Source organism: Notolepis coatsorum (assembly GCF_963971535.1).
Source record: "Notolepis coatsorum genome assembly, chromosome: 14".
Lineage (NCBI taxonomy): Eukaryota > Metazoa > Chordata > Actinopteri > Aulopiformes > Paralepididae > Notolepis > Notolepis coatsorum.
This window is the reverse complement of record NC_140178.1, coordinates 107,013,005-107,040,636: the sequence shown is the minus strand read 5'-3', so window position 1 is coordinate 107,040,636 and position 27,632 is coordinate 107,013,005. Positions and strand designations below refer to the sequence as shown.

At 45.7% G+C, this 27,632-nt stretch overlaps 1 protein-coding gene across 1 annotated transcript in view; it reads left to right on the top strand.

Moving 5' to 3' along the window:
- The first annotated feature begins 7,028 nt into the window (after positions 1 to 7,028).
- Positions 7,029 to 27,632, top strand: part of grb2b (growth factor receptor-bound protein 2b) — a 124,020-nt gene continuing 103,416 nt past the window's right edge. Inside the window, exons 1-2 of the mRNA XM_084329667.1 lie at positions 7,029 to 7,226; positions 15,783 to 16,040. Coding sequence (XP_084185793.1) covers positions 15,963 to 16,040 — 78 coding nt within the window. The 5' untranslated portion in view covers positions 7,029 to 7,226; positions 15,783 to 15,962. The remainder of the gene's footprint in view (positions 7,227 to 15,782; positions 16,041 to 27,632) is intronic.

The window sequence follows — 27,632 nt, the reverse complement described above, 5'->3', positions numbered from 1 at the left end:
GATGGCGTCTCTTCGCCCCGGTCCCCTGGGACCCCTTTGTTCTGCGCTGCCCGTCTGCAGCACCCCCGAGGAGGAGGAAGAGGATCTCCGTGCCTGGAGTAGGACACCGTCTTCACTCTCTAATTCTCTACGGGAGGTTTTCCAGTGTTCCCACTCCAGACGTCAAGCCGGCGCGTCAACGCTCCCTATTTCCACGGGAGGATGGCGCCTCTTCCCCCCGGCCCCGCTGTCGGGCCCCTGTCTCCGTGCCCGGCCCCCGCTGTCGGGACCCTGTCCCCGTGCCAGGCCCCCGCCGTCGGGCCCCTGTCTCCGTGTCCGGCCCCCGCTGTCGGGACCCTGTCCCCGTGCCAGGCCCCCGCCATCGGGCCCCTGTCCCCGTGCCAGGCCCCCGCCGTCGGGCCCCTGTTCCCGTGCCAGGCCTCCGCCGTCGGGCCCCTGTCCCCGTGCCCGGCCTCCGCCGTCGGAACCCTGTCCTCATCCCTGTAAGCAGCTCTGGCCCTCGCCCTGTCCTAGGCCTTAACCCTGTTCTCTGTCCCTGTCTCCAGCCCGCCTCTCCGGGCCTCTGTCCCTGTCCCCCTCTCCAGTGCCCCTGGTCCTGGCCCTGACACTTAGCCCTGGTCCTTAGCCCTGGCCCTTAGTCCCTTAGCCTGTTCGCCTCTTAAAGGCACCAAGTTCATGGACAGACAGACAGACAGACATAGGCTACATTAAATAGTAGTAAATGAATAGATGCTTGTTTTATTTCTATGTCTGCACGTTATGCATTGCTTTTATTCTGTTCTGTTCATTTTATGCCTATGTCTATTTTACTGTTGTGGAGTACTTTGGGCTGCAATTCTTGTGGTGCTATACAAATATAGTGTATTATTCGTATTCATATTGTTCTTGTTCTTATTCTTAGTAGTAGTAGTAGTAGTATAGTAGTAGTAGTAGTAGTAGTAGTAGTAGTAGTAGTAGTAGTAGTAGTAGTAGTAGTAGTAGTAGTAGTAGTAGTAGTAGTAGTAGTAGTAGTAGTAGTAGTAGTAGTAGTAGTAGTAGTGGTAGTAGTAGTAGTAGTAGTAGTAGTAGTAGTAGTGCATGTCATGTATGTCATAAATGTCTTGATGAATTTAAAATGGGGGACCCTGATGTAAACAAGACGAAAGTCTTTCTCTGGTCTGCATCCCCTTAACAATTGTGTGTATTGAGCCGTACTGTATTATACCCATTCTGCAATCTGTTAATAAAGTTTTCAATCAATCAATCAATCAAATAGTAGTAGAGATAGATAGATAGATAGATAGATAGATAGATAGATAGATAGATAGATAGAGAGAGAGAGAGAGAGAGAGAGAGAGAGAGAGAGAGAGAGAGAGAGAGAGAGAGAGAGAGAGAGAGAGAGAGAGGGGGATGGATGGATGGATGGATGGATGGATGGATGGATGGATGGATGGATGGATGGATGGATGGATGGATGGATGGATGGATGGATGGATGGATGGATGGATGGATAGATAGATAGATAGATAGATAGATAGATAGATAGACAGACAGACAGACAGACAGACAGACAGACAGACAGACAGACAGACAGACAGACAGACAGACAGACAGACAGACAGACAGACAGACAGACAGACAGACAGATAGAGATACCGATAGATAGATAGATAGATAGATAGATAGATAGATAGATAGATAGATAGATAGATAGATAGATAGATAGATAGATAGATAGATAGATAGATAGATAGATAGATAGATAGATAGATAGATGGATGGATGGATGGATGGACGGACGGACGGACGGACGGACGGGCGGACGGACGGACGGACGGACGGACGGACGGACGGACGGACGGACGGACGGACGGACAGACAGACAGACAGACAGACAGACAGACAGACAGATAGATAGATAGATAGATAGATAGATAGATAGATAGATAGATAGATAGATAGATAGATAGATAGATAGATAGATAGATAGATAGATAGATAGATAGATAGATAGATAGACAGACAGATAGACAGATAGATAGACAGACAGACAGACAGATAGACAGATAGACTGACAGACAGACAGATAGATAGATTATAATTATGCCACATCAATGTGGAACGCCCTACCCAAAGCTGTAAATGTAAAGGAATGTGAATCCCTACCAACATTCAAAACCGCTCTTAAAGAGCACCTACGGGAGGATGCAATTCGAAACTGGCCACCGTAAATGCCCAAACTGTGAGGATTCGCCTGTTCCCTGGACCTTTATTCCCTGTCTCCTCACCTCACCAGCCCCCACCCTTGCGAGCATTTTCCCTGCCTCCTACTCTTCACCAGCCCCCACCCTTGTGAGAACTTTTGCCTGCCTCCTACTCTTCACCAGCCCCCACCCTTGGACATTCTGTTCCTCTACCTTCACGCACCTGTTGGGAGTTTGCAATCACCTCGGGAGAGTACATAGGTTGCAGACTCCCCTCCAGTCCTTGTCGGGTCGTTCTGTATCTGTGTCTGTGTTCATGGAGTTTTGTGTTCATGGAGTTCTGTGTTCATGGAGTTCTGTACGTTACCATCCTGTACGTCACCATCACCTGCCGCGTCTCCGGCGTGAGACGACGGCCCAGCCATCACCACCTGTCGCCGGTTGCCTGGAGTGGGACACCGTCTTCGCTCTCTAATTCTCTACGGGAGGTTTTCCAGTGTTCCCACTCCAGACGTCAAGCCGGCGCGCATCGCTCCCTATTTCCACGGGAGGATGGCGTCTCTTCGCCCCGGTCCCCTGGGACCCCTTTGTTCTGCGCTGCCCGTCTGCAGCACCCCCGAGGAGGAGGAAGAGGATCTCCGTGCCTGGAGTGGGACACCATCTTCGCTCTCTAATTCTCTACGGGAGGTTTTCCAGTGTTCCCACTCCAGACGTCAAGCCGGCGCGCATCGCTCCCTATTTCCACGGGAGGATGGCGTCTCTTCGCCCCGGTCCCCTGGGACCCCTTTGTTCTGCGCTGCCCGTCTGCAGCACCCCCGAGGAGGAGGAAGAGGATCTCCGTGCCTGGAGTAGGACACCGTCTTCACTCTCTAATTCTCTACGGGAGGTTTTCCAGTGTTCCCACTCCAGACGTCAAGCCGGCGCGTCAACGCTCCCTATTTCCACGGGAGGATGGCGCCTCTTCCCCCCGGCCCCGCTGTCGGGCCCCTGTCTCCGTGCCCGGCCCCCGCTGTCGGGACCCTGTCCCCGTGCCAGGCCCCCGCCGTCGGGCCCCTGTCTCCGTGTCCGGCCCCCGCTGTCGGGACCCTGTCCCCGTGCCAGGCCCCCGCCATCGGGCCCCTGTCCCCGTGCCAGGCCCCCGCCGTCTGGCCCCTGTTCCCGTGCCAGGCCTCCGCCGTCGGGCCCCTGTCCCCGTGCCCGGCCTCCGCCGTCGGAACCCTGTCCTCATCCCTGTAAGCAGCTCTGGCCCTCGCCCTGTCCTAGGCCTTAACCCTGTTCTCTGTCCCTGTCTCCAGCCCGCCTCTCCGGGCCTCTGTCCCTGTCCCCCTCTCCAGTGCCCCTGGTCCTGGCCCTGACACTTAGCCCTGGTCCTTAGCCCTGGCCCTTAGTCCCTTAGCCTGTTCGCCTCTTAAAGGCACAGTGCCGCATTTTTCCATATTTCCTTGACTCTAGTGTTTTTGTGTTTTCCCTTAACTAGTGTTTTTGTGTTTTCCCTTAAAGGGACTGTGCCGCTTTTTGTTCTATAATAAATATTTGCCCTGTTTTGGCTTACTCTAATACCTGTCTTGTGTTGTGCGATTGGGGTCGGTTACAAACCATAACAGTACGACCCGACCCGTCGACGACCCCAGCCAGCACAGACAGTGTATGTGAGTTAGCCCCTGTTAGTTCCCTCTAGTTCCCCTGTTAGTTCCCCTGTTAGTTCCCCTGTTGACTCCCCTGTTAGCTCCCCTGTTAGCCTCGTTAGCTCCCCTGTTAGCTACCCTGTTCCCCACAGCTAGGACTGTCCTTCCAGCTAGCTTGTTGTCCTTTGCTAGTCCAGCCCTGTCTGCTAGCCTAGCTCCGGCAGCTAGCGCAGCCTCTATGCTAATGTAGCAGTACAGCTAGCATAGGCCCTGTAGCTAGCAATGCTCTGGCAGCTACCCAGTCCCTCTGCTAGCCCCACTTTAGGTGTAGCTTCCCCTGCTAGCAGGGCCCAGTTTTTTTTTGTTTGTTGCCTTGTCTTGTCCTCTGCCCCGTCATGTTAGTGTTCTAACCGTCATGTTAGTGTTCTGACCGTCATGTTAGTGTTCTGCCCCGTCATGGTAGTGTTTCGGTCGCCCGGTGGCTCCCGTGGAGGGGGAGGTACTGTGAGGATTCGCCTGTTCCCTGGACCTTTATTCCCTGTCTCCTCACCTCACCAGCCCCCACCCTTGCGAGCATTTTCCCTGCCTCCTACTCTTCACCAGCCCCCACCCTTGTGAGAACTTTTGCCTGCCTCCTACTCTTCACCAGCCCCCACCCTTGGACATTCTGTTCCTCTACCTTCACGCACCTGTTGGGAGTTTGCAATCACCTCGGGAGAGTACATAGGTTGCAGACTCCCCTCCAGTCCTTGTCGGGTCGTTCTGTATCTGTGTCTGTGTTCATGGAGTTCTGTGTTCATGGAGTTCTGTGTTCATGGAGTTCTGTACGTTACCATCCTGTACGTCACCATCACCTGCCGCGTCTCCGGCGTGAGACGACGGCCCAGCCATCACCACCTGTCGCCGGTTGCCTGGAGTGGGACACCGTCTTCGCTCTCTAATTCTCTACGGGAGGTTTTCCAGTGTTCCCACTCCAGACGTCAAGCCGGCGCGCATCGCTCCCTATTTCCACGGGAGGATGCGTCTCTTCGCCCCGGTCCCCTGGGACCCCTTTGTTCTGCGCTGCCCGTCTGCAGCACCCCCGAGGAGGAGGAAGAGGATCTCCGTGCCTGGAGTGGGACACCGTCTTCGCTCTCTAATTCTCTACGGGAGGTTTTCCAGTGTTCCCACTCCAGACGTCAAGCCGGCGCGCATCGCTCCCTATTTCCACGGGAGGATGGCGTCTCTTCGCCCCGGTCCCCTGGGACCCCTTTGTTCTGCGCTGCCCGTCTGCAGCACCCCCGAGGAGGAGGAAGAGGATCTCCGTGCCTGGAGTGGGACACCGTCTTCGCTCTCTAATTCTCTACGGGAGGTTTTCCAGTGTTCCCACTCCAGACGTCAAGCCGGCGCGTCATCGCTCCCTATTTCCACGGGAGGATGGCGCCTCTTCCCCCCGGCCCCGCTGTCGGGCCCCTGTCCCCGTGCCAGGCCCCCGCCGTCGGGCCCCTGTCTCCGTGCCCGGCCCCCGCTGTCGGGACCCTGTCCCTGTGCCAGGCCCCCGCCGTCGGGCCCCTGTCCCCGTGCCAGGCCCCCGCCGTCGGGCCCCTGTTCCCGTGCCCGGCCTCCGCCGTCGGAACCCTGTTCTCATCCCTGTAAGCAGCTCTGGCCCTCGCCCTGTCCTAGGCCTTAACCCTGTTCTCTGTCCCTGTCTCCAGCCCGCCTCTCCGGGCCTCTGTCCCTGTCCCCCTCTCCAGTGCCCCTGGTCCTGGCCCTGACACTTAGCCCTGGTCCTTAGCCCTGGCCCTTAGCCTTAGTCCCTTAGCCTGTTCGCCTCTTAAAGGCACAGTGCCGCATTTTTCCATATTTCCTTGACTCTAGTGTTTTTGTGTTTTCCCTTAAAGGGAATGTGCCGCTTTTTGTTCTATAATAAATATTTGCCCTGTTTTGGCTTACTCTAATACCTGTCTTGTGTTGTGCGATTGGGGTCGGTTACAAACCATAACACAAACCCCCCACCACCTCCTAATAGACAGTCTCCTCCCCACCGCATGTATATATTCTCTCCCCGCCGTATGTATATTTCTCTCCCACCCACCCACCCTGTTGACAGAATCCGGCTATAGGGCGACAATAATGTGGTCAAGAGGCATGGTTTCTATCTTTAGCCTTTAACTGCCGTGGTTTATTCATTCACATGGTATGAGCAGCAGTTCTAGAGTTCTCCTCTCACTGAGAGGCTGGGGGGAAAGAGGTAGAATAGGAGGAGACATCTCTATTTATACTCGCCACCTGGTGGTGTCTTGAGTGGCTCCGCCTAGCGCGCCCTCTAGTGGAAACAGTTATATATACAGTTAAGGCCCTCCCATAGTCGAGCAGACTGTACACAGAGCAGACTCCGCGGAGGTCCGCGCGGACTCTTTGAGCTTTTGATCTCAGCGGACGTCCGCGCGTCAGAAAATAGGAGCTTCGCACTTTGCACTCTGCTGTGGGTCTGCTTTGACTCCCTTTGAGTCCGCGCGGACCTCCGCGGAGTTGCTCTGTGTACAGTCTGCTCGACTATGGGAGGGCCTTTAGACAGTTACTAACAATCCTACATAGAACCTCTGACTTCAACACACCCCCTCCAAATGTACAGTCTCCACCCCACCGTATGTATATTTCTCTCCCCACCCGCACCCACCCCCTCTTAATGTACAGTCCCCTCCCCATCATATGATATGTATATACTCTGTCAGGATCTATGGGTAACAGTACTGTATATTTGAATACCGTTTATGTCACAAATGTATCAGTACTAAATACCTGTATGTCCCTATGCCATAAATGTCATGTATGTTGTGTATGTCATAAATGTCGATATGAATTGAAAATGGGGGACCTGAACAAGACAAACGTCTTTCTCTGGTCTGCATCCCCTTAACAATTGTATGTATTGAGCCGTACTGTATTGTACCCATTCTGCAATCTGTTAAATAAAGTTTTCATTCATTCATTCATTCATTCATAGACAGACAGACAGACAGACAGACAGACAGACAGACAGACAGATAGATAGATAGATAGATAGACAGACAGACAGTTATCACAGTATAGTCCATGTGTATAGGATGATGTGTGTTTGACCTGGTGACAGATGGCTCGCAGGCCAGTGACAGGGAGGAGTCTGGGCACCACAACAGCCCCACTAGCAGCACTTGTTCTTGGGGAAGGAAGCGGAAATAAACGTCGCTACTATAACGTCCCCTAAACCCTGGCCAGGCTGCCGAGGCTCATTCGGGTGTAGTGTAAGTAAGGCGAAAAAACCAGACGTTTATCTTTCTTTTTTTTTAACCCCCCATCCCCAGAAGACACGAAGGAGTGGATAATAATAACGCAAAACACGGCGAACCCAAACAAAGAGGTGCCGTCGTCTCATCTGGATCATAATTCTGGAGTGGTGGTGAGTTCTCCCTCGGCTCGTCCGGTTCACGTAACAAAAGTTATTACTCTCTTTTCTTCTTCTGACGACGCCAGCTCGCTCGCTGCTAGGCTAACAGTGGGGGGTGAGATATAGCTAATAACACAACAGCTTGCGATATGAAAAATGTGTTTTCTTTTTTTGGGGGGGTGGGGGGGGGGCATATTGCTAGTAGCGACGAACTGGCTTCTTCTTCTAGGCCTCGTGATGACGTTGACTGACAGCTCTGTTGGAGCAAATGGGTGCAATAATAATGTTGACGATACACCCGCCGTGATTGTTGTCTTTTTTTAGGAGGATAAGATTGATGGACGATAAGCTGCCTGGCTAGCAGCTGGCTTAGCTTCAGTTAGCATCGAGCTAGCAGCTGGCTTAGCTTCAGTTAGCCTCGAGCTAGCAGCTGGCTGGCTTCAGTTAGCCTCGAGCTAGCAGCTGGCTGGCTTCAGTTAGCCTCGAGCTAGCAGCTGGCTGGCTTCAGTTAGCCTCGAGCTAGCAGCTGGCTGGCTTCAGTTAGCCTCGAGCTAGCAGCTGGCTGGCTTCAGTTAGCCTCGAGCTAGCAGCTGGCTGGCTTCATTTAGCCTCGAGCTAGCCTCTGGCTGGCTTCAGTTAGCCTCGAGCTAGCAGCTGGCTGGCTTCAGTTAGCATCGAGCTATCAGCTGGCTGGCTTCAGTTAGCCTCGAGCTAGCAGCTGGCTGGCTTCAGTTAGCCTCGAGCTAGCAGGTGGCTGGCTTCAGTTAGCCTCGAGCTAGCAGCTGGCTGGCTTCAGTTAGCCTCGAGCTAGCAGCTGGCTGGCTTCAGTTAGCCTCGAGCTAGCAGCTGGCTGGCTTCAGTTAGCCTCGAGCTAGCAGCTGGCTTAGCTTCATTTAGCCTCGAGCTAGCAGCTGGCTTAGCTTCAGTTAGTTTCAAGTTTCTTTATTAGTTGTCATACAGAATACTTTGCATGAAATGTTTCTTTCTGTGTTGCTCCTGAGAGTGCTAGATAATAATAAGATAGTATAGAATAAGTATAAAATAGAAAGTAAAGTACGTAAACAAGTGTAAACAACAAAATTGTTCAGTGTATCTGTATGTACAGCTGGTACAAAAATGGTGAGGTATAGCTTAGCTTGTGGTGCCACCTTGTAGTGGTGTGGTGCAATAAGGAATGAGAATGATGTGCAATTTCCTTACCAATAATATAAATATAAAGTGGGTGCTACAGTGTGTTGTTTATTTAAGTGAGTGTATGTGCGCTGTGGGTGTGTTGATGGTTTGCTTATTGTTCATTGAGCATCCTGATGGCCTGGGGATAGAAGCTCCTTCTGAGTCTCTCTGTGCTTGCCATGAGACTCCGGTATCGCTTGCCTGACCACAGCAGTTCAAAGAGGCAGTTGTTTGGGTGGCTGGAGTTTTTGATTATTCTCTTAGCCTTGCCCATGCACCGCTTGTTGTAAATGTCTTGGAGAGTGGGAAGCCCACCTCCAATTGTGCGTTCGGCTGAACGGGCTACTCTCTGTAGTCTGCTGCGGTCTTGTGCAGTGCTATTCCCAAACCAGGAGGTGATAGTTAGCATCGAGCTAGCAGCTGGCTGGCTTCAGTTAGCCTCGAGCTAGCAGCTGGCTGGCTTCAGTTAGCCTCGAGCTAGCAGGTGGCTGGCTTCAGTTAGCCTCGAGCTAGCAGCTGGCTGGCTTCAGTTAGCCTCGAGCTAGCAGCTGGCTGGCTTCAGTTAGCCTCGAGCTAGCAGCTGGCTGGCTTCAGTTAGCCTCGAGCTAGCAGCTGGCTGGCTTCAGTTAGCCTCGAGCTAGCAGGTGGCTGGCTTCAGTTAGCCTCGAGCTAGCAGCTGGCTGGCTTCAGTTAGCCTCGAGCTAGCAGCTGGCTGGCTTCAGTTAGCCTCGAGCTAGCAGCTGGCTGGCTTCAGTTAGCCTCGAGCTAGCAGGTGGCTGGCTTCAGTTAGCCTCGAGCTAGCAGCTGGCTGGCTTCAGTTAGCCTCGAGCTAGCAGCTGGCTGGCTTCAGTTAACCCGGTAGTGATTCAACTGGATATAGAATATATAAATGAGTACTACTGAGTACTGAGTAATAATAGTGCTAATCAGATGTATACAAAGTTGTAGTAATATGTACAGTGATACAGGTATAACGACACAATGGTAGTAGTAAGTCATACTGACCAGCAGCGTGACTAGTATCTAAGGGATGTATAGAATCGACTACAGGTATGTAAAAGGATTATATACAGGTATGTACACACAGGTGTGGGTAAATATATATACAGTATACACTACAGCATTATTGTTCATGCTATCCAATCCAATTATATGCAGGTGTATAAGTACATATAGAAGGGTTATATGCAGGCAGCAGTTTGCCTTTGAGAACCAATGGTTCTCGAGCCGTAACGGCACATGGGGCAGGAGCCTATCTCCTGTTTCCGTAGCGTGAGGCGGCTTGATGTACAAGTACACCCCTTGGACATGACGCTAGTATGTCGCAAGGACTTCCCCCAAACCAACCCTTGATGCTGAGTGTCAAGCAGGGAGGCTATGGGTACCATTTTTAAATAGTCTTTGGTATGACTCTGCCGCGGCTTGAACTCCCAGCCTGCCGAACTCATGGCGGACACTCTACCCACGAGGCCACTGAGAAGGGTTATATGCAGGCAGGGTTTCCCATTAATTATCTAGACTGTGGCGGCCCGCCAGATTTTTTTTTTTTTTTTTTTTTTTTTTTACAATATTTTTTTATATAAAGTTTGCCAATAGGAATGTATTGGCAGTGGTAGTAGTCGTAATAGTAATCCAATATATTTTCTTTTTTCTAAAAAATAAACCAGTTCAACACAGGTAACCACTTTTGCTTAATTTTTTTGATGGCTCAAATGTATGCTGTAGTCTAGTGAGTCCAGTGGTTCCCAAACCTCTCCTCGAGACACCCCAGCCGTTCCATGTATTTGTTAAATTCCACCAGCACACCTTGATTCAACTAATAAAGGGCTAGTTAAGTTGAATCAGGTGTGCTGGTGGTGGAATTTAACAAATACATTGAACGGCTGGGGTGCTTCGAGGAGAGGATTGGGAAGCTCTAGTCGATTTTGTGTGTTGAGCACAAAGTTCATCATAGATCTAGCCTCTTTATTTTGCTCTCAAAGTGCACCAGATTTATGCATTTAACTTTAAAATGTACACACACAAAAAGTTCCGGGGGATGGGTACCGTTCACATTTGAACCGATACGGTACCGGTACCCAACCGTTAGAGCTGCCGCGGTATTGATGTTTTCCTTACCGCACAAATTTGCAAAATATTTCCTACCGCCGCGGTTATTACCGCACGCACACAAAAAATGTAAAAAAAAAGTTTGAATGCATTTTTTTTTTAGTAGTAGTCTACTCTTTATAGCATATAGCCTGCCTCAAGTCTAAATGTCTATCTTTAGAGGATGACTTTGCAGCATGAATATTGTTTGCGATTCGGCAAGCACGCATTAGTTATTGAAAGTGAAACACGGATTCGAAGTTTCCCCTCTGGTCGTGCGCAGTTCACTCGGTGTCGCGGGCAGGGGTGGTTACCCCTAACCCCCCCGACCCTTTCTTATTATTATTACTATAAAGTTACTACTTTATAATAAAGGCATTCGTTTTGTGGCATTAACATTATATAGTTATACGTTCAATAACATCAGCGTATTTACCGGACCATAGCAAGGCAAGCAATACTCTATTCATATCTCAGTTCCTTTCTTTGCTCAGAGCGTGCTGAGTTGTCCCATTCTGCGGTCTGTTAATAAAGTTTTCAATCAGACAAGTGTATAGAACGAAGGGCTTTTATTATAACATTCGTTGCAGACAGTAAAATCATTATGTCTCGTTTAGTACTCCTGAGGAGCGATGGTAGTCCACTCCGGCGGAGAGTTAAAGCTAACGTTATTAGCCGTGTTGTGATGAGCTGACATTCAGGACGTAAAAAACTAATACGCGCTTGCCGATTGGTGGTAACACACTGCATGACGCTACAACGTGTGACGCGTCTCTCTTCTGACCAATCAGTGGTCTGCAATGTTTCACGTGACTTTTCTGGTACCCAATAGGGTCGCTTGGAACCTCGATAGAGGAGTAGGGTATATCTGCAGAGCCGCAAGCCCAACGAGAGGAGGGTAATTTATTATTATTATTATAAAAAACAGCGGTGACGCTGTATTCAGCCTACTCTGCGGTGGCCGTGATGTAACAGCGATACCGCGGTAATCGCGGCAGCTCTACCAACCGTACCTTTTTTCGGTACTTTAGTCTCAAAAAATTTAATCTACCTACCTCAGTTGTGGAAAAAAAATCCAAACTTCAAATAACCACACTTTCGACAGTTTTTTTCGGCTTGCCATTGCCCCGACTGCTTTGTTGTTGAATCAAGTCAAATCCTAGGTAAGCGTATATTGTGCATGTAAACGTTGACATGAAAAGAAAAAAAAAAAAAAAATGTTAAGTGTAAAAAAAATTTTTTTTTAACGGTATCTCACGTTAATCGATACTCGATGTGTTTCGGTAAGTACCTTTAAAAGTACAGAATTCGGTCCCTAGTAGTCAGACACTCTACACACCAGAGCTTTTATTATATATATATATTTATTACATGGCGTTTTCACATTCGCCGAAATGCTTGCTTGTGATTGGTCAACAGCCCCCCGACTGCGGTCATTATTTTTCGATAATGACCGCAGATTTTTCAATAATGACCGCAGAGCGCAGCTGTTCGCAATCAAGCCCACTGACACACACTGTTTCAGTGCTGCCGGCGATGACAGGGGGCGGAGCAACGAGCGGAGCCTGAACACAGCGGAGCCAGAACAGAGGCTGCTGCTCACGATAATAATAATAATCACTTTATTTGGGCTGACAGAGCCACAGAACTGCGATTTGTCAAATGAATTAGGTATATTGTTAGTAAGTTAGCCATGTAATAAGCGGGATAATGTATAGCTTTACTCGGTCATTGTCGCAAAATAATTGACCTTCACTGACGTTTAAAACACCTCGCCGAAGCGGCTCGGTATTTTAAACTCCGTGTCGGTCAATTATTTTGCGACAATGACCTCGTAGCTATACATTATCCCTTACATATTAGGGATGCACCGAAATTTCGGCCACCGAAAGTTTTCGGCCGAAAATGGCCTTTCGGCTTCCGGCCGAAAGAGTTTTTTCACCGAAAATATATCACCGAAACAGAAACAACCTGTAACCTAACGCGTGTTGTTGTGATGATGTTGCGCTGTCGGGAGTCGCGCTGTTTCTATGTAAACTCTGCGCGCAACGCGTCCAATAAATGCGTCTTTAACATGCTTTTATATCCTTATTTACTATATGCCCGTCGCGGTTAATCACTGAGTGATCTAATATGCATATTATTCAGAGCGAGAGGGGGGGGGGGTTGTGTTTCTCACATTGACGCTGTCTGTCTGTCGCGCGTCTACTGTGCCAAAGTCAAAAGAGCGCATTCATCTGGGGACTAGAAAGGTGCGCTCAGTAGAGCACAGATGTCCGCTGCGGCAGCCAGAGAAAAGATGGAATTAAATTAGGGCTGGGCGATATGGCCTAAATATGATATCACGATATTTTCTGACCTTTCGGCGATACACGATACACATCACGATGTTTTTCTTTTTTACCCCAAACGATTCATTATGAGGCTTACCAAGACAGTATTTGAGTTTGCAAGCTAACATTAAAGACAAAATAAAATACCCATGCATTTAGCATTTTTATATTATATATTAGATTTAGATTATTGGATTATTAGATTATAATATATTGCATATATTTAGCAATGAGATATTATATGATTTAGATATGAAATATGATGAATTGAAAATGGGGGACCCTGATGTAAACAAGACAAAAGTATTTCTCTGGTCTGCATCCCCTTAATGTATGTATGTATTGAGCTGTACTGTACCCATTCTGCAATATGTTAATAAAGTTTTAAATCAATCAATCAATCAATAGCATTTTTATGAAACTACTGTATATTTGTATGTCTCTAAATGTTTTGATGAATTGAAAATGGAGGACCCTTATGTAAAAAAGCCGAAAGTCTTTTTCTGGTCTTCATCCTCCTGTACTGTATTGTACCCATTCTGCAATATGTTAATAAAGTTTTCATTCATTCATTCTGACGGACAACAGAATAATTTTGATTGACAGTCGAGTCTGCCAATTACGTCACACCGCTTGCACCCGCCCTGCTGTTCTTAGCACCAATCGGCAAGCGCCATTAGTTTTTGACTTCCTGAATGTCCGGTGTGCTGACATCAACAAAGCTACTTACATTAGCTCCCCGCAACCGACTAGTAGGAGACCAGTGCACCACAGGATGACTAAATGAGCCATAATGATTTTACCTCAACGAATGTTATAATAAAAGCCTTTCCATACATCTGTCTGATTGAAAACTTTATTAACAGACCGCGGAATGGGCATATCTCAACACAGGCTGAGATATGAACGAGTAACGTGTGGACCAGATTGACGCGACACAATCCTATTGGGCAAAACATCACGATATCCACGATACGTTGAAAAAGTGTATTGTTAATGAACTGTACCCGATATTTATATAATATCGTCATATCGCCCAGCCCTAAATTAAATGTACTGTATGCATTCAGAAGTGCTGAATAAATGTTTTATGGACCCATAATAGTGATTATTTAAGTTAAGTTTTGCCATAATCGTATATTTTTCCATAATCATAATGTTCCACAACATTGGTAAAAAAAATTCTATTCTATGAATCATTTTCGGCATTCGGTTTTCGGCCAACTGTTTTCTATTTTCGGTATCGGTTTCGGCCAAGAATTTCCCATTCGGTGCATCCCTAATATATATATATCATTGATTTTATATCATTGAACACGTTTACATCTGGACCCAGATTCAGTACGTTTTAGTTTCAAGTAAATATTTAGAAGCAATGTCATTAAAACACTAGTCACTTATTACCTTTTAATGATTTATGTTTATGTTGAACGTATTTTACCACGGTAAACAACATGATTTGATATGGGTGACATTTAACTGGAATAATGCTGTCGCTTCTACTCGAGTGAACATGTATTAGTACTCTTCCCATCTGTGATGGCAGCCTATTCTCTAATCTCTTTGGGTTTATAGCCAGCCAACACTGACCCCCCCCCCCCCCCCCCCCCAACGAGTCATTAGGCTAGGCTGTGTACTAGAGTACTGTACATACAGGCAGACAGCCTGGCTAAGGTTATGGTGTTTCTACCACCACACACGTTCAGCTCATGGGCACATCAATGCAGGGCCTGCAGCGAACCGACACCAACCAGACTACAAGAAGACAACGTTAGTTCTTGGATTTCATTCTTCAATAGCTTCCTATGTGAATCATATGCTCTATTTGGTTGTCGTCGGGTGACACGTAGGGCTGGGGTTATCTGCCCAAAATATCATATGTGTTTTTATTTTTATGGTATAATACCGGACTACCGGTATTTGAGGGTGTAATTTTACAGTACAATTTACAAAGTGATATGACTATGATTTATTTTGTTATCTTGTGATACAATTGTCATGGTGCCATTTCATAAAAAATGGTCTGTTTTACTTTTAGCTACTGCTGCAAGGAATCTTTTTTGGATGAACTTAAAAATATACAGTGTGTGTGTGTGTAGGGATGGGCACGAGTAATGTTTTCCCAGATCGAGTACTCTCATGAATTACTAGAGTAGTGCTCAAGTAATTGTTTAGGGAAATCTATTTTTAGAACGCATCTTAAAGTGCATGGCAGCAGCAATAACAAGATATTGCACGGAGTCACACACACACACATAGACACGCATACCGATTTTATGTCGCTCCACACAGACATAACCATGCACAGCAATATACCTGATGCTTAATGCGTATTGTCAGTCAAAACAGTCGGTTACCATTTGTAGTATTACATTACTTCCACTTAGTCTGCAGCAGGTCTCTCCGCTCATGGAACGGCATGTTTCTTCCTGCAACAAACCATCCGCCTCGTGGGATTTCAGAGCGAGATTTAAGAGCAAGTTTTTAGTTTCAAGCACTTTTGGTGGACGTATTTGGTAAAAAAAAAAAACACAAGTTCAGTTGAAACGGCAAGTACTCGCCGTTGTCGATTACTCAGGGCAGGCCCATCCCTAGTATGTATTAGGGGGTGACTCCTTGGCTCAGGAGGTAGAGTGGTCGTCTGGTAGCCGGAAGGTTCCCGGTTCGATTCCTGCTGCTCCCGGGCAGTCGGTGTGTTGAAGTGTCCTTGAGCAAGACACTTAACTCCTAACTGCTCCTGATGAGCAGGTTGGCACCTTGCATGGTTGCCTTCGCCATCGGTGTGTGGGTGAATGTGAGGAACAGAATTGTAAAGCGCTTTGGATAAAAGCTCTATATAAAATGCACCATTTAAAATAAAAAAAATATGTATATGTCGTCCACGATGGCATTGGCATAGTAAAAATCCATACCTTTTGTATGCATCTGCCGGCTGTACCTTCCAGCCCTGGTGACCGGTTGTTCTTGTTCACAGGGGTCCCTCTGTGACCTTGATGTGAGGAGCCACCCTAAAGTAACGGGTCATAGACGGGAGGAGAGACTCGGAGAAAACCAGCCGCCACCACGGACCTCTGGACCGGTGTTTTCATTGCGGTGACAGCCCTCCAAAACGCACCGCTATAGCGAAGCAGGTCCCTGCCGAGCCGACAGGACCATGGAGGCCACTGCCAAATATGACTTCAAAGCCACTGCAGACGACGAGCTTAGTTTTAAACGCGGGGAGATCCTCAAGGTAAATGACTTGTACCTCTTGTTTTCTAGTCTGACATCACAATGTATTTATTGATCGCTTATGTTTGTAAAAAGAATTTTTTCTTGTAATTCCTCCATATTTCTCCTGGATCAGAGATTTGTTCAAGGACATATTTTTTTTTTTATCCACTTTTTCTCAGTTTTTTTCTTTTTTTCTCCCATCCCAATTACCCGCTGTGCCAATTCTCCCCTCCCCTGTCTTGAACGTTGCTCACATATGCCCCCCACTGGCCGGTTGTAGGGAGGATGGAAGCCTTGCATCACGTGTCCCCTCCAATACACGAGGAGGCAGCCTGTCACATCTTTTCACCTGCCAGCGCGGACTCTCATTGGCGAGGTGTAACGTGTGGGAGGCTCACACTACCCCCGCCATTTCCTGTCTCTGCTGTGCAGGCATCCCCAACCGACCTGTAGGAGTCGCTGTCCACAACGACCAGATTACCACCCATCGACTTCCACCCGCTAACTCTGCCAATTGAGTTAGTATGACGACTGGCCCAAGCCGGAGGCAACGCAGACAGCCGGAGTCGAACCCGGTGTCTCTTGCGTTGGTGACGAGTGCAATGTCCGCTGCGCCACCCAGCCGCCCGTTCAAGGACATCTTTTTATATAGATGGATACAATACATATTTTAGTTTCAATCGTTCATTTTGGTCATCGCTCACAGGATATTGAGTATATTTTCTGTTTTCATTTCAGTTGTGTCAAGGTACTTTGATGCAATTTGGGCTGTTTCGACTACCAACTGCAAACCAGTGTAGAGTAGATGTGCTGTTTGAGAAGCGTAGGCGGGGTGAGAGGTCAGAGAGCGCTACTCCTACATGGTAGATTCGTTTTTGGACCTCTAGCCTAGCTTAAAACTCCGGAAGAGGTGTTTTTGGCCAACATCTAGGCTTGCTGGTGGGAACTACTCTATATTATTCTACTGAAGAACACCCGCCATAATATCTCTTTTTGAAACTGCTCACAACAAGGTCTCTGGCTCATCTTGAATAACCGTGTCACGATTTCTGTCTTTCTGTCTTCTAAATCTAACCTACCCTGGTGTAACTAACTCTAAATCTAACCTACCCTGGTGTAACTAACTCTAAATCTAACCTACCCTGGTGTAACTAACTCTAAATCTAACCTACCCTGGTACATGGGCTTCCTGCTGCAGTGCAAGCCCAGACCATTTATTGAAATAATGTTCTGAAAATGCCTATTGGCGTCACCTTCAGGAGGCCTCGTCTGAATCCTCTCAACGGAACGGCTTTGAAATTCAAAACCTCCGTGCCAGTTTTCTTTTAATGAAGTTGTTTCATGGAAATGTTTGTCCATCTTTTCGTGGAACACATTTCAAAGGCCTCATCATCACCCCACGCGTTTAGCAGAGAACATTGACGCTTTCCAAACATTCTGTCTCGTCTCTTTTCTTCTTCCTATCCTCAAATGACTCTCCTTGCGGGACACGTTTCTCTTTTCATCTGTATAACAGCAGCACTGTTGCAGTATAATGATAACACGTCTCTCTTTTCATCTGTATAACAGCAGCACTGTTGCAGTATAATGATAACACGTCTCTCTTTTCATCTGTATAACAGCAGCACTGTTGCAGTATAATGATAACACGTCTCTCTTTTCATCTGTATAACAGCAGCACTGTTGCAGTATAATGATAACACGTCTCTCTTTTCATCTGTATAACAGCAGCACTGTTGCAGTATAATGATAACACGTCTCTCTTTTCATCTGTATAACAGCAGCACTGTTGCAGTATAATGATAACACGTCTCTCTTTTCATCTGTATGACAGCAGCACTGTTGCAGTATAATGATAACACGTCTCTCTTTTCATCTGTATAACAGCAGCACTGTTGCAGTATAATGATAACACGTCTCTCTTTTCATCTGTATAACAGCAGCACTGTTGCAGTATAATGATAACACGTCTCTCTTTTCATCTGTATAACAGCAGCACTGTTGCAGTATAATGATAACACGTCTCTCTTTTCATCTGTATAACAGCAGCACTGTTGCAGTATAATGATAACACGTCTCTCTTTTTTTTTTTTTTTTACCTTTATTTTTTAGCGTTTATCGCTTTTCTGGTCAAGCATGACCGACAGATGTAGAGTGAAACGGGAGAGAGAGCAGGGGAAGACATTCGGCAAATGACGGCGAGTCTGGAAATCGAACTCTGAGTCAACCAGGTCCGTGACGCAGCACGGTATTCCGCGACGCAGCGCGGTACATGGTGTGCTACTGGAGCACCCAACACGTCTCTCTTTTCATCTGTATAACAGCAGCACTGTTTAGAGCTGTCCCCAAAGCCTGTTTTTGGGATTCGAACTTCGTCCAGGGTTTTTCGAACGGATGTTCGAACCATAGTTTTTAATCATGCAAAAAACGTGCTAATATTTTTTTTGTAGTTCACTACTGTCGAGTCTTGACTTTAGGCACATAACGCACATTTACGCATATAACATAGCGCATATGCACATATTGCTGCGGTTATTAACCAATTGAATCCGGGAAACACATTTTTGTGTGTATATATGCAGGCTATATAATGCATTATTAGTAGGGGTGGGAATCACCAGAGGCATTATCACGATACTTAAGTGGTCTGCACACGGCGGGCGACCGACGTCGCCTGGCGATGCGATTGTCTGTCGCTCAACAACAATCGCCTGGCCCCCCACACCAGAGCCGATCGTCGCTCTGTCTAGCTGGGGGTGTGGTTACTTGTTTCCCCCCGGAGGGAGATATCAGAGGACGGACCGGATGTTAGGTTAGCGTATTAGCAGGTAGCTGTGTTGTGCTTTACGAGGGAACTAAACCCATATTGAGCTGGAATTAAACCACCTATACGTATACAACCTCTCCTCATTCTTCCTGACATTACTGCATGACTGATCGCTACAATACGTTCATTACCACCAATTGGACAAGTATTGTTATGCAGCTGAGAGAGAATGTTTTTTCACTGAAGACGCTGTTCTGTTCTCAACCATCATTTTCTTTGGACAATAAACCTTATAAACCACATCAGCTGCAGCCTGGACATTAAACTCTGTCAACATCCACAACTTCTTTTGTTACCCGAGTATAAAAACATCTAAGTAGGTGCATTGTGGCGCATTGTTCATTTATTAGTTAATGACAAGCGGCCACTATAGCTTCTCCAACTAACGTTATTTATTAAAATTGTTCCTGTTAATAATAATGAACATAAGTAGCATGGTAATAATACGTAAGTTATTGATCAATGAATGTATTGATAAATTAATGGTGTATAAATGATACACCAGTAGAACTTCATCTGTACTACTTCTACTGTAGAAGTCATGTTATTTCCTCATTGTCCGTGTGCCGTCGCCTAAAAAAATAGGATCGAGGCTATTTTTTGCCAGGCGACAGAAATAGCTGCGCGACAGTCTCTTCAAAATCTCCTGCCGTGTGGGTTCTCTCATTCATAACAATGGAGGCGATACAATTCTATCGGTCGCCTCGCAAAAAAAGTCGGTCGCCTGGCTAAAATCGCCCACCGTGTGCGGAGCCCTTTAGGTCACGATACGATAGTATTGCGATTCAAAATATATTGCCATATGCTGAGTTTTGTGATATTAATATTGCGATATATTGCGATTTGTTACCTTTTTTCAACTGCAAAGTAAAACTTTGTCAACATGTTTTATCCAATAAAATAAAGTTCAGTCTGTTCATCTCACTTCAATAATTTTTATTGCAGCAAATGGTATTTTCTCAAGCAGACAGATGTCAACACTGTAATCTGTGTTGCATGTACCTGTTTGTATTACAGTCATATTCCAACTTAACTGAAAGCACACGCGTGTGTGTGGACTACTGTACTATTACAGGTATTGAAATGAACAATGCAACTTCCTTATACAAAAAAAAAAAAAAGAAAAACGATACTTTGTGTCCTTGTATCGATACAGTATTGCTACGCATCGCGATACTACTACGTATCGATATTGCCCCCCACCACAAATTTTTAACAGCCGTTTCAGGTCTAAATGGGACCTACTTACTGGTCACGGGAGGCTTCAATAACGTTTGGATGGTAATACATTTGTTGAAACAACATCTTTGTTGGCCGACGGCTCCTGCTATCTTAACGTTAGCAAGCTAAACGTGCATAGCTTAATTAACGTGCATAACATACCTGTGTAACGTTAAGTAACTTGTGTTCCGCTGGGAAAGTTCAGCATCACTGTTGTATACACTTGGTTTAATCCAAACGTCCATTTGGAAACGTTGTATTATGAAATAAGACTGAGTGTGAGTCACTCAACTCGCTCTTTTTAGCATGATTGATTCATTTCCTGATAATGTATGACGGTGACCCCTCCTCATCCCGACTAGATTGTGTTGTTGTGTCTGTGTTCACGTGTGACTTTCGAATTATTGTAAACACAACATAGTACTGTGATATTCTGATATATATCACATTATGATATATATTTGTCATGTAAAATAAAAAAAAAAGGGGGAGGTTCGAACTAGGCATGTCCGATATTATCGGCCTACCGATATTATCGGTTGATATTGGCATAAAAAATTATCGGTTTTCAATATATATATTTTTTTACATTTATTTAACTTTTATTTACCCAGGCAAGCAAGTAAGAACAAATTATAATTGTATTTATTGTCAAAGTATGCATAATGTTGTGTTAATTACACGACAAGAGATATGTAATGTTAATTACCTGAAATTATTCCGTTTTTTGGGGGGGAAACCCTGCATATATCGGTATCGGAAATTAAGAGTTCGGACATTATCGGTATATCGGTATTGGTAAAAAAGCCAATATCGAGCATCCCTAGTTCGAACCCATTAATTAAGATTTGAATGCCAACGTAACGAACGCTGGTCAGAACGTTGGCACGTTTGGGCTCAGGCTCAGCCCTGGTACTGTTGCAGTATAATGATGGCTTTCCTTTCACGTTGTGATGGAGATGTCGGGGTGTCCATGGTCACAGGGATGCCGCTGTGTGTTGTTATTGGATACGTATGTCTTTATCTTTCGGAGAGAGGGTTGCTCTCGGTCGCGTTACAGAAAGATGAACTGTGGCTGAGGAGTTACACTCATTACTGCTGTCCTAATTATCCTTACTGCACATTAGACTAGATTAGATTCAAATGTATTGTCATCATACAGGCTATACAGCACAAGTACAGTACAACGAAAATAAGTTTGGCATCTAACCAGAGTGCAAATGTAACGGTAAAGTGCAACAGCAATATACAATGTACAGGTGATTCAACTGGGTACATAATATATAAATTAGTACTACTGAGTAATAGTGCTAATCAGATGTACAGTGTTGTAGTATTATGTACAGTAATACATGTATAAAGACACTATGGTAGTTAGGGCTGCAACGATTAGTCATCGTCGATTATGAAAAATCGTCGACGAGATATTGTTGCGTTGATTAGTCATTAAAAAAATATATTATAATTTTTTTTTTTTTTTTTTTTTTTTTTTGCACTACCTATCTTTGTGAAAGTGGCTTCTCAGCTCTGGTCCAGCCAGCTGAAGACTTCTTAGCTTAACATAACAGACCGACAGTAAGTTTGGGGGAACTAATGGGATAACTGGGGATGTTGTTTGGTCCTGACAAGAGTCTCAAAGCAACTCTGAGGTCATGCGCAATGTCCAATCTGTTCCTCTGCTCTGTCTTCAGCTGGACCAGAGCTGAGAAGCCACTTTCACAAAGATAGGTAGTGGGGGGGGGGGGGGGGGGAATATATATATATATATATATATATATATATATATAATTTTTTATTTATTTTTTATAAATATAATTGTTTTTCGATTAGTCGACTAATCGAAAAAATAATCGACAGATTAGTCGACTACCTAAATAGTCATTAGTTGCAGCCCTAATGGTAGTAAAGTCATATACTGGCCAGCGGTATTACTAGTAAGGGATATATGTACAGATCTAGATATAGTATCTACTCTACAGGTATGCAAAATGGATTATATGCAGGTATACAGACATAATGTGGTTAAATATATATCGCTATATACAGCATTATTGTGCATAGTATCATACAGAGTAGATCAGGGCTAAATTGTTCAGGGGGCCACATTGTCAGAAACCCAAGGGGCCAGGGGCCGGACTGCCACGGCGCCTCCCTGTGCTATGAATATATGTACACTTGACACAACACGCAACCACATTTTCACAACTTTTATTTAACTACATTGCAAAAGTAGTATACTTTTCAAAAAAAGTGCTTCATTTATGTGCCACATCTGCAACATCTCCTGCAAAAAGTGCTTCATTTATGACTGTGCAACAACTGCAACATCTCCTCTTCAACATTTCAATATAAAAATTAAATAAAAAACAAACAAGTGCATGATGTGCATCTGAACATTCTAACATCAACACTTGAACAAAAAAACACATTTATAGTGCAGCTGAGCTTATGAAAAAGTGCTTCATGTATGTGCAACAACAGCAAATCACAGCATCTTATTAGCACTTATTGTCCACTCTTAACTCTCAAACATCAGGGGGGGTGGGGGGCAGACAGGCCTAGCCTACATACACACATCTAATGAGAGAGATTGCACTTATTTGACTTGGCAATGGCAGAGAAAGAGGGTTCATAGGAAGTGAGGGCTACCCGCAAACAGTGATGCAAATGCTCATTTTAGGGGCGACAGTGGCTCGGGAGGTAGAGCAGTCGCCTGGCAATCCGGAGGTTCCCGGTTAGATTCCCACTCCTCCCGGGCAGCGTGTCGATGTGTCCTTGAGCAAGACACACTGGGCGATATAACGATAACGATAAATATCGCGATATATTTTAATAATTGATATCGAATATCGAAATTAAAAAAAACACGTGTCGTTACCAGTGAGAAAGGAACATACGTGTTGTTACCAGTGAGAAAGGAACACGTGTCGTTACCAGTGAGAAAGGAACATACGTGTCGTTACCAGTGAGAAAGGAACATACGTGTTGTTACCAGTGAGAAAGGAACACGTGTCGTTACCAGTGAGAAAGGAACATACGTGTCGTTACCAGTGAGAAAGGAACATACGTGTTGTTACCAGTGAGAAAGGAACACGTGTCGTTACCAGTGAGAACGGAACACGTGTCGTTACCAGTGAGAAAGGAACATACGTGTTGTTACCAGTGAGAAAGGAACACGTGTCGTTACCAGTGAGAAAGGAACATATGTTGTTACCAGTGAGAAAGGAACATACGTGTTGTTACCAGTGAGAAAGGAACACGTGTCGTTACCAGTGAGAAAGGAACACATGTTGTTACCAGTGAGAAAGGAACACGTGTTGTTACCAGTGAGAAAGGAACATGTGTTGTTACCAGTGAGAAAGGAACATGTGTTGTTACCAGTGAGAAAGGAACACATGTTGTTACCAGTGAGAAAGGAACATACGTGTCGTTACCAGTGAGAAAGGAACATACGTGTTGTTACCAGTGAGAAAGGAACATACGTGTTGTTACCAGTGAGAAAGGAACATACGTGTTGTTACCAGTGAGAAAGGAACATACGTGTCGTTACCAGTGAGAAAGGAACATATGTTGTTACCAGTGAGAAAGGAACATACGTGTCGTTACCAGTGAGAAAGGAACATACGTGTCGTTACCAGTGAGAAAGGAACATACGTGTTACCAGTGAGAAAGGAACATACGTGTTGTTACCAGTGAGAAAGGAACATATGTTGTTACCAGTGAGAAAGGAACATACGTGTTGTTACCAGTGAGAAAGGAACATACGTGTTGTTACCAGTGAGAAAGGAACATACGTGTTGTTACCAGTGAGAAAGGAACATACGTGTCGTTACCAGTGAGAAAGGAACATACGTGTTGTTACCAGTGAGAAAGGAACATACGTGTTGTTACCAGTGAGAAAGGAACATACGTGTCGTTACCAGTGAGAAAGGAACACGTGTCGTTAGTTACCAGTGAGAAAGGAACATACGTGTCGTTACCAGTGAGAAAGGAACATACGTGTTGTTAGGCCTAACAAAATTAATAGTTGGTTTCAGGTTGCCGACCGACCCTGCCGATTTAGGTGCGACCCAATATATTTTATGAGTTTTTAGAAAAAATTATAAAAAAAAAAAAAAAAACGTTTTTTTTTTTTTTTTTTTTTTTATAAAGTTTCATAGAAATCTTAGTCAAACATTTAGTATTATGGATATTAAACATGCTGGCAGAGTACATGCATCCATGTTGTTGTGAACATTTTAATTAAATAAAGAAATTCCCTATCCATAGTCGCCGTGGGAAAGAATAAAATAAAAAAATTAAATTAAATAAATTCCCTACCTACCCATGGCCAAACTGACAACCAACCTGAAACCAACTATTAATTTTGTTATGCCTTACCAGTGAGAAAGGAACATACGTGTTGTTACCAGTGAGAAAGGAACATACGTGTCGTTACCAGTGAGAAAGGAACATGTGTTGTAGGGCTGGGCGATATAACGATAACGATAAATATCGCGATATATTTTAATAATCGATATCGAATATCGAAATAAAAAAAAAATCGATTTTTTTTTTTTTTTTTTTTTTTTTTTACCTGCAACAGGGCAGTTTTAAAACCAGAGACAGTGGACAGACTTGTCTTTCTTGCCTGCAACTTAAAGTAATGGCTTTGCTTGTCCAAATGACAATACTGACCAAATTCAGATTTCTTTTTCTCTTGTCCATTTATTTTGTTTGCTTTCTAATTTAAAATACATTTTGAAACCGTCTGTACACAGTAGGCTATGTGTGCTAGCAGAACTAGACTCCAGTCACGAGTCACAGTGCACATGTGCGGTGGTTTGTCCACCAAAAAAGCGCCAAAAGATCGAAAATAAACTAGCAGAGCCAGAACTGTTCAACTCCTCTGGAGCCACAGCCAGCAGAGAAGCCGGTTTACTTTAGCTTTTAAACCAGCTGCAGCCTGAGAACTGGAGTGTGAGGGGATGTAACACTAAAGATGGCGGCAATGACAAAGAATTGCTGCAAAATAAACATACATCTGTTGTTAAAAAAATATATATATATATAATTTCTTTTATACTTATAACAATTCGATAATTATCGATATCGAGAAATAAAATAAAATTATCATATCGTTATCGCGATATGATTTTTTTCCATATCGCCCAGCCCTACCCTAATTGCTCCCGATGAGCAGGTTGGCACCTTGCATGGTCGCCTCCGCCGTCGGTGTGTGAATGTGTGAATTAATGGGTAAAATGTGAGGAACAAATTGTAAAGCGCTTTGGATAAAAGCGCTATATAAAAAAGCAGCCATTTACCATTTACCATTCATTTGTCAAGGAGGCACGGTTGCTTGTTTTAATGGCATTCATGTGAGAGAAACTGGATTCACAGGTGTATGTTGAGCTAAACATTGTTAGCACAGATATTGCCAGCGTTTTTATTTTGGGGAATGTGTTGACATGAATACACTTTATCCAAAATGTTGTGGTGGATTCATTCTCAAGTGCCTGCTTCAGAGCAGATGATGCTTGCATGTCAATTATTTCAAGTTGCAGGAGACCTTCATCAATGTGAAGTGATGCAAGGAACTCCTGTCCTTTTGTGGAAATAGCAGCTACATTGGCAAATTGGTTGCTCACAAAATGCATCAATTCTCTGGGCATGTCAAATTCATCAAATCGACTTGCAAAGTTTTCCCTCAATTTATCAATGAAATCTGTCATTAATTGAGTGACTTTTGGCTCAATTGTGCGTGTGAACGTTGACATAATTTTTTTTTTTTTTTTTTTTTTTTTTATATAATTATCATGTAATCTTTTGCGGGCCGGTCAGAATAATCCCGGGCCGCCAGTTGAATAGCCCTGGAGTAGATGATATTCAGTAATGCAATTCACTCTGATGTATGGAAAGAACATGCTCGAAAAGGAGTAGGAAGAAGTACCCTAACCCTTTTCCACTACTCAATGAGTGTACTAATTTAAAACATAACAAAACAAATGTATATATATATATGCAAAACTAAAAACTAGATTTTATATGTAAAACATGAAGAGAAAAAAAACGAAAAAAAATGTAAACACCCGTGAATGTCAAATCCCTTCCTCATCCCTGTACCTCGACGTGAACATAATTTCTTTATAATTCAGTTTGAATTGTCTCATATTTGGACATTGCTTTAGCACCAGACTCAGACTGCTCTCTGTTTAATGCTCATGCTCATGAGATGTTGTTATTTATCTGTCGATTTAGGAGGATGAAGTGTGTTCAGGTCCGTCGAGCAGAAACGGAGATGGACTCGTCCTCTCTCAGCGTTTCTGAGAAACGTGTTGGTATTTCTCACTGCTTTCAACATTTGTTTTTATGGGTTGATGGATCTTTTCTTGGCTTTTTCTTTTCGTCCGCGGGTTAAGGCTGTTCCGGGAAAGCTCTCAGCCCCTGGCTAACGGCCGTATGAAAGATCTCGGCCCCTGGCTAACGGCGGTGTGAACGCTCTCAGCCCCTGGCTAACGGCGGTATGAAAGATCTCGGCCCCTGGCTAACGGCGGTGTGAACGCTCTCAGCCCCTGGCTAACGGCGGTGTGAACGCTCTCAGCCCCTGGCTAACGGCGGTGTGAACGCTCTCAGCCCCTGGCTAACGGCGGTGTGAAAGCTCTCAGCCCCTGGCTAACGGCGGTGTGAACGCTCTCAGCCCCTGGCTAACGGCGGTGTGAAAGCTCTCAGCCCCTGGCTAACGGCGGTGTGAACGCTCTCAGCCCCTGGCTAACGGCGGTGTGAAAGCTCTCAGCCCCTGGCTAACGGCGGTATGAAAGCTCTCGGCCCCTGGCTAACGGCGGTGTGAACGCTCTCAGCCCCTGGCTAACGGCGGTGTGAAAGCTCTCAGCCCCTGGCTAACGGCGGTGTGAACGCTCTCAGCCCCTGGCTAACGGCGGTGTGAACGCTCTCAGCCCCTGGCTAACGGCGGTGTGAACGCTCTCAGCCCCTGGCTAACGGCGGTGTGAAAGCTCTCGGCCCCTGGCTAACGGCGGTGTGAAAGCGCTCAGCCCCTGGTATGAAATGGCCTTTTGTCATGGGACTCGGTGGAACGCGGCCAGTGGAGCCCCGGTGTCTCTTATTTTGACAATAACAACAGCGTGTTTTCACGGGCAACACTGCTCTGACGTGCAGGTGCAGCAAGCGTTGTGTTAGAGAGAGAGAGAGGGGGAGAGAGGGGGGGAGAGAGAGAGAGAGGGGGGGAGAGAGAGATGAAGAGAGAGAGAGAGAGAGAGAGGGGGGGAGACTGAGAGGTGGGGGGTAGAGAGAGATGGAGAGCGGGAGATAGATAGAGTGAGGGGGAGAGAGAGGTGGGGGGTAGCGAGAGATGGAGGGAGGGGGAGAGAGAGGGGTTTTCACAAGCAACACTGCTCTGACGTGCAGGTGCAGCGAGCACTGTTAGAGGGAGGGGGAGAGAGAGAGAGAGACAGAGAGAGAGGGGTGAGAAAGAGGGGGAGAGAGAGGGAGAGACAGAGAGGGGGGGAGAGACAGAGAGAGGGAGAGAGAGACAGAGAGAGGGAGGGGAAGAGAGAGAGAGAGAGG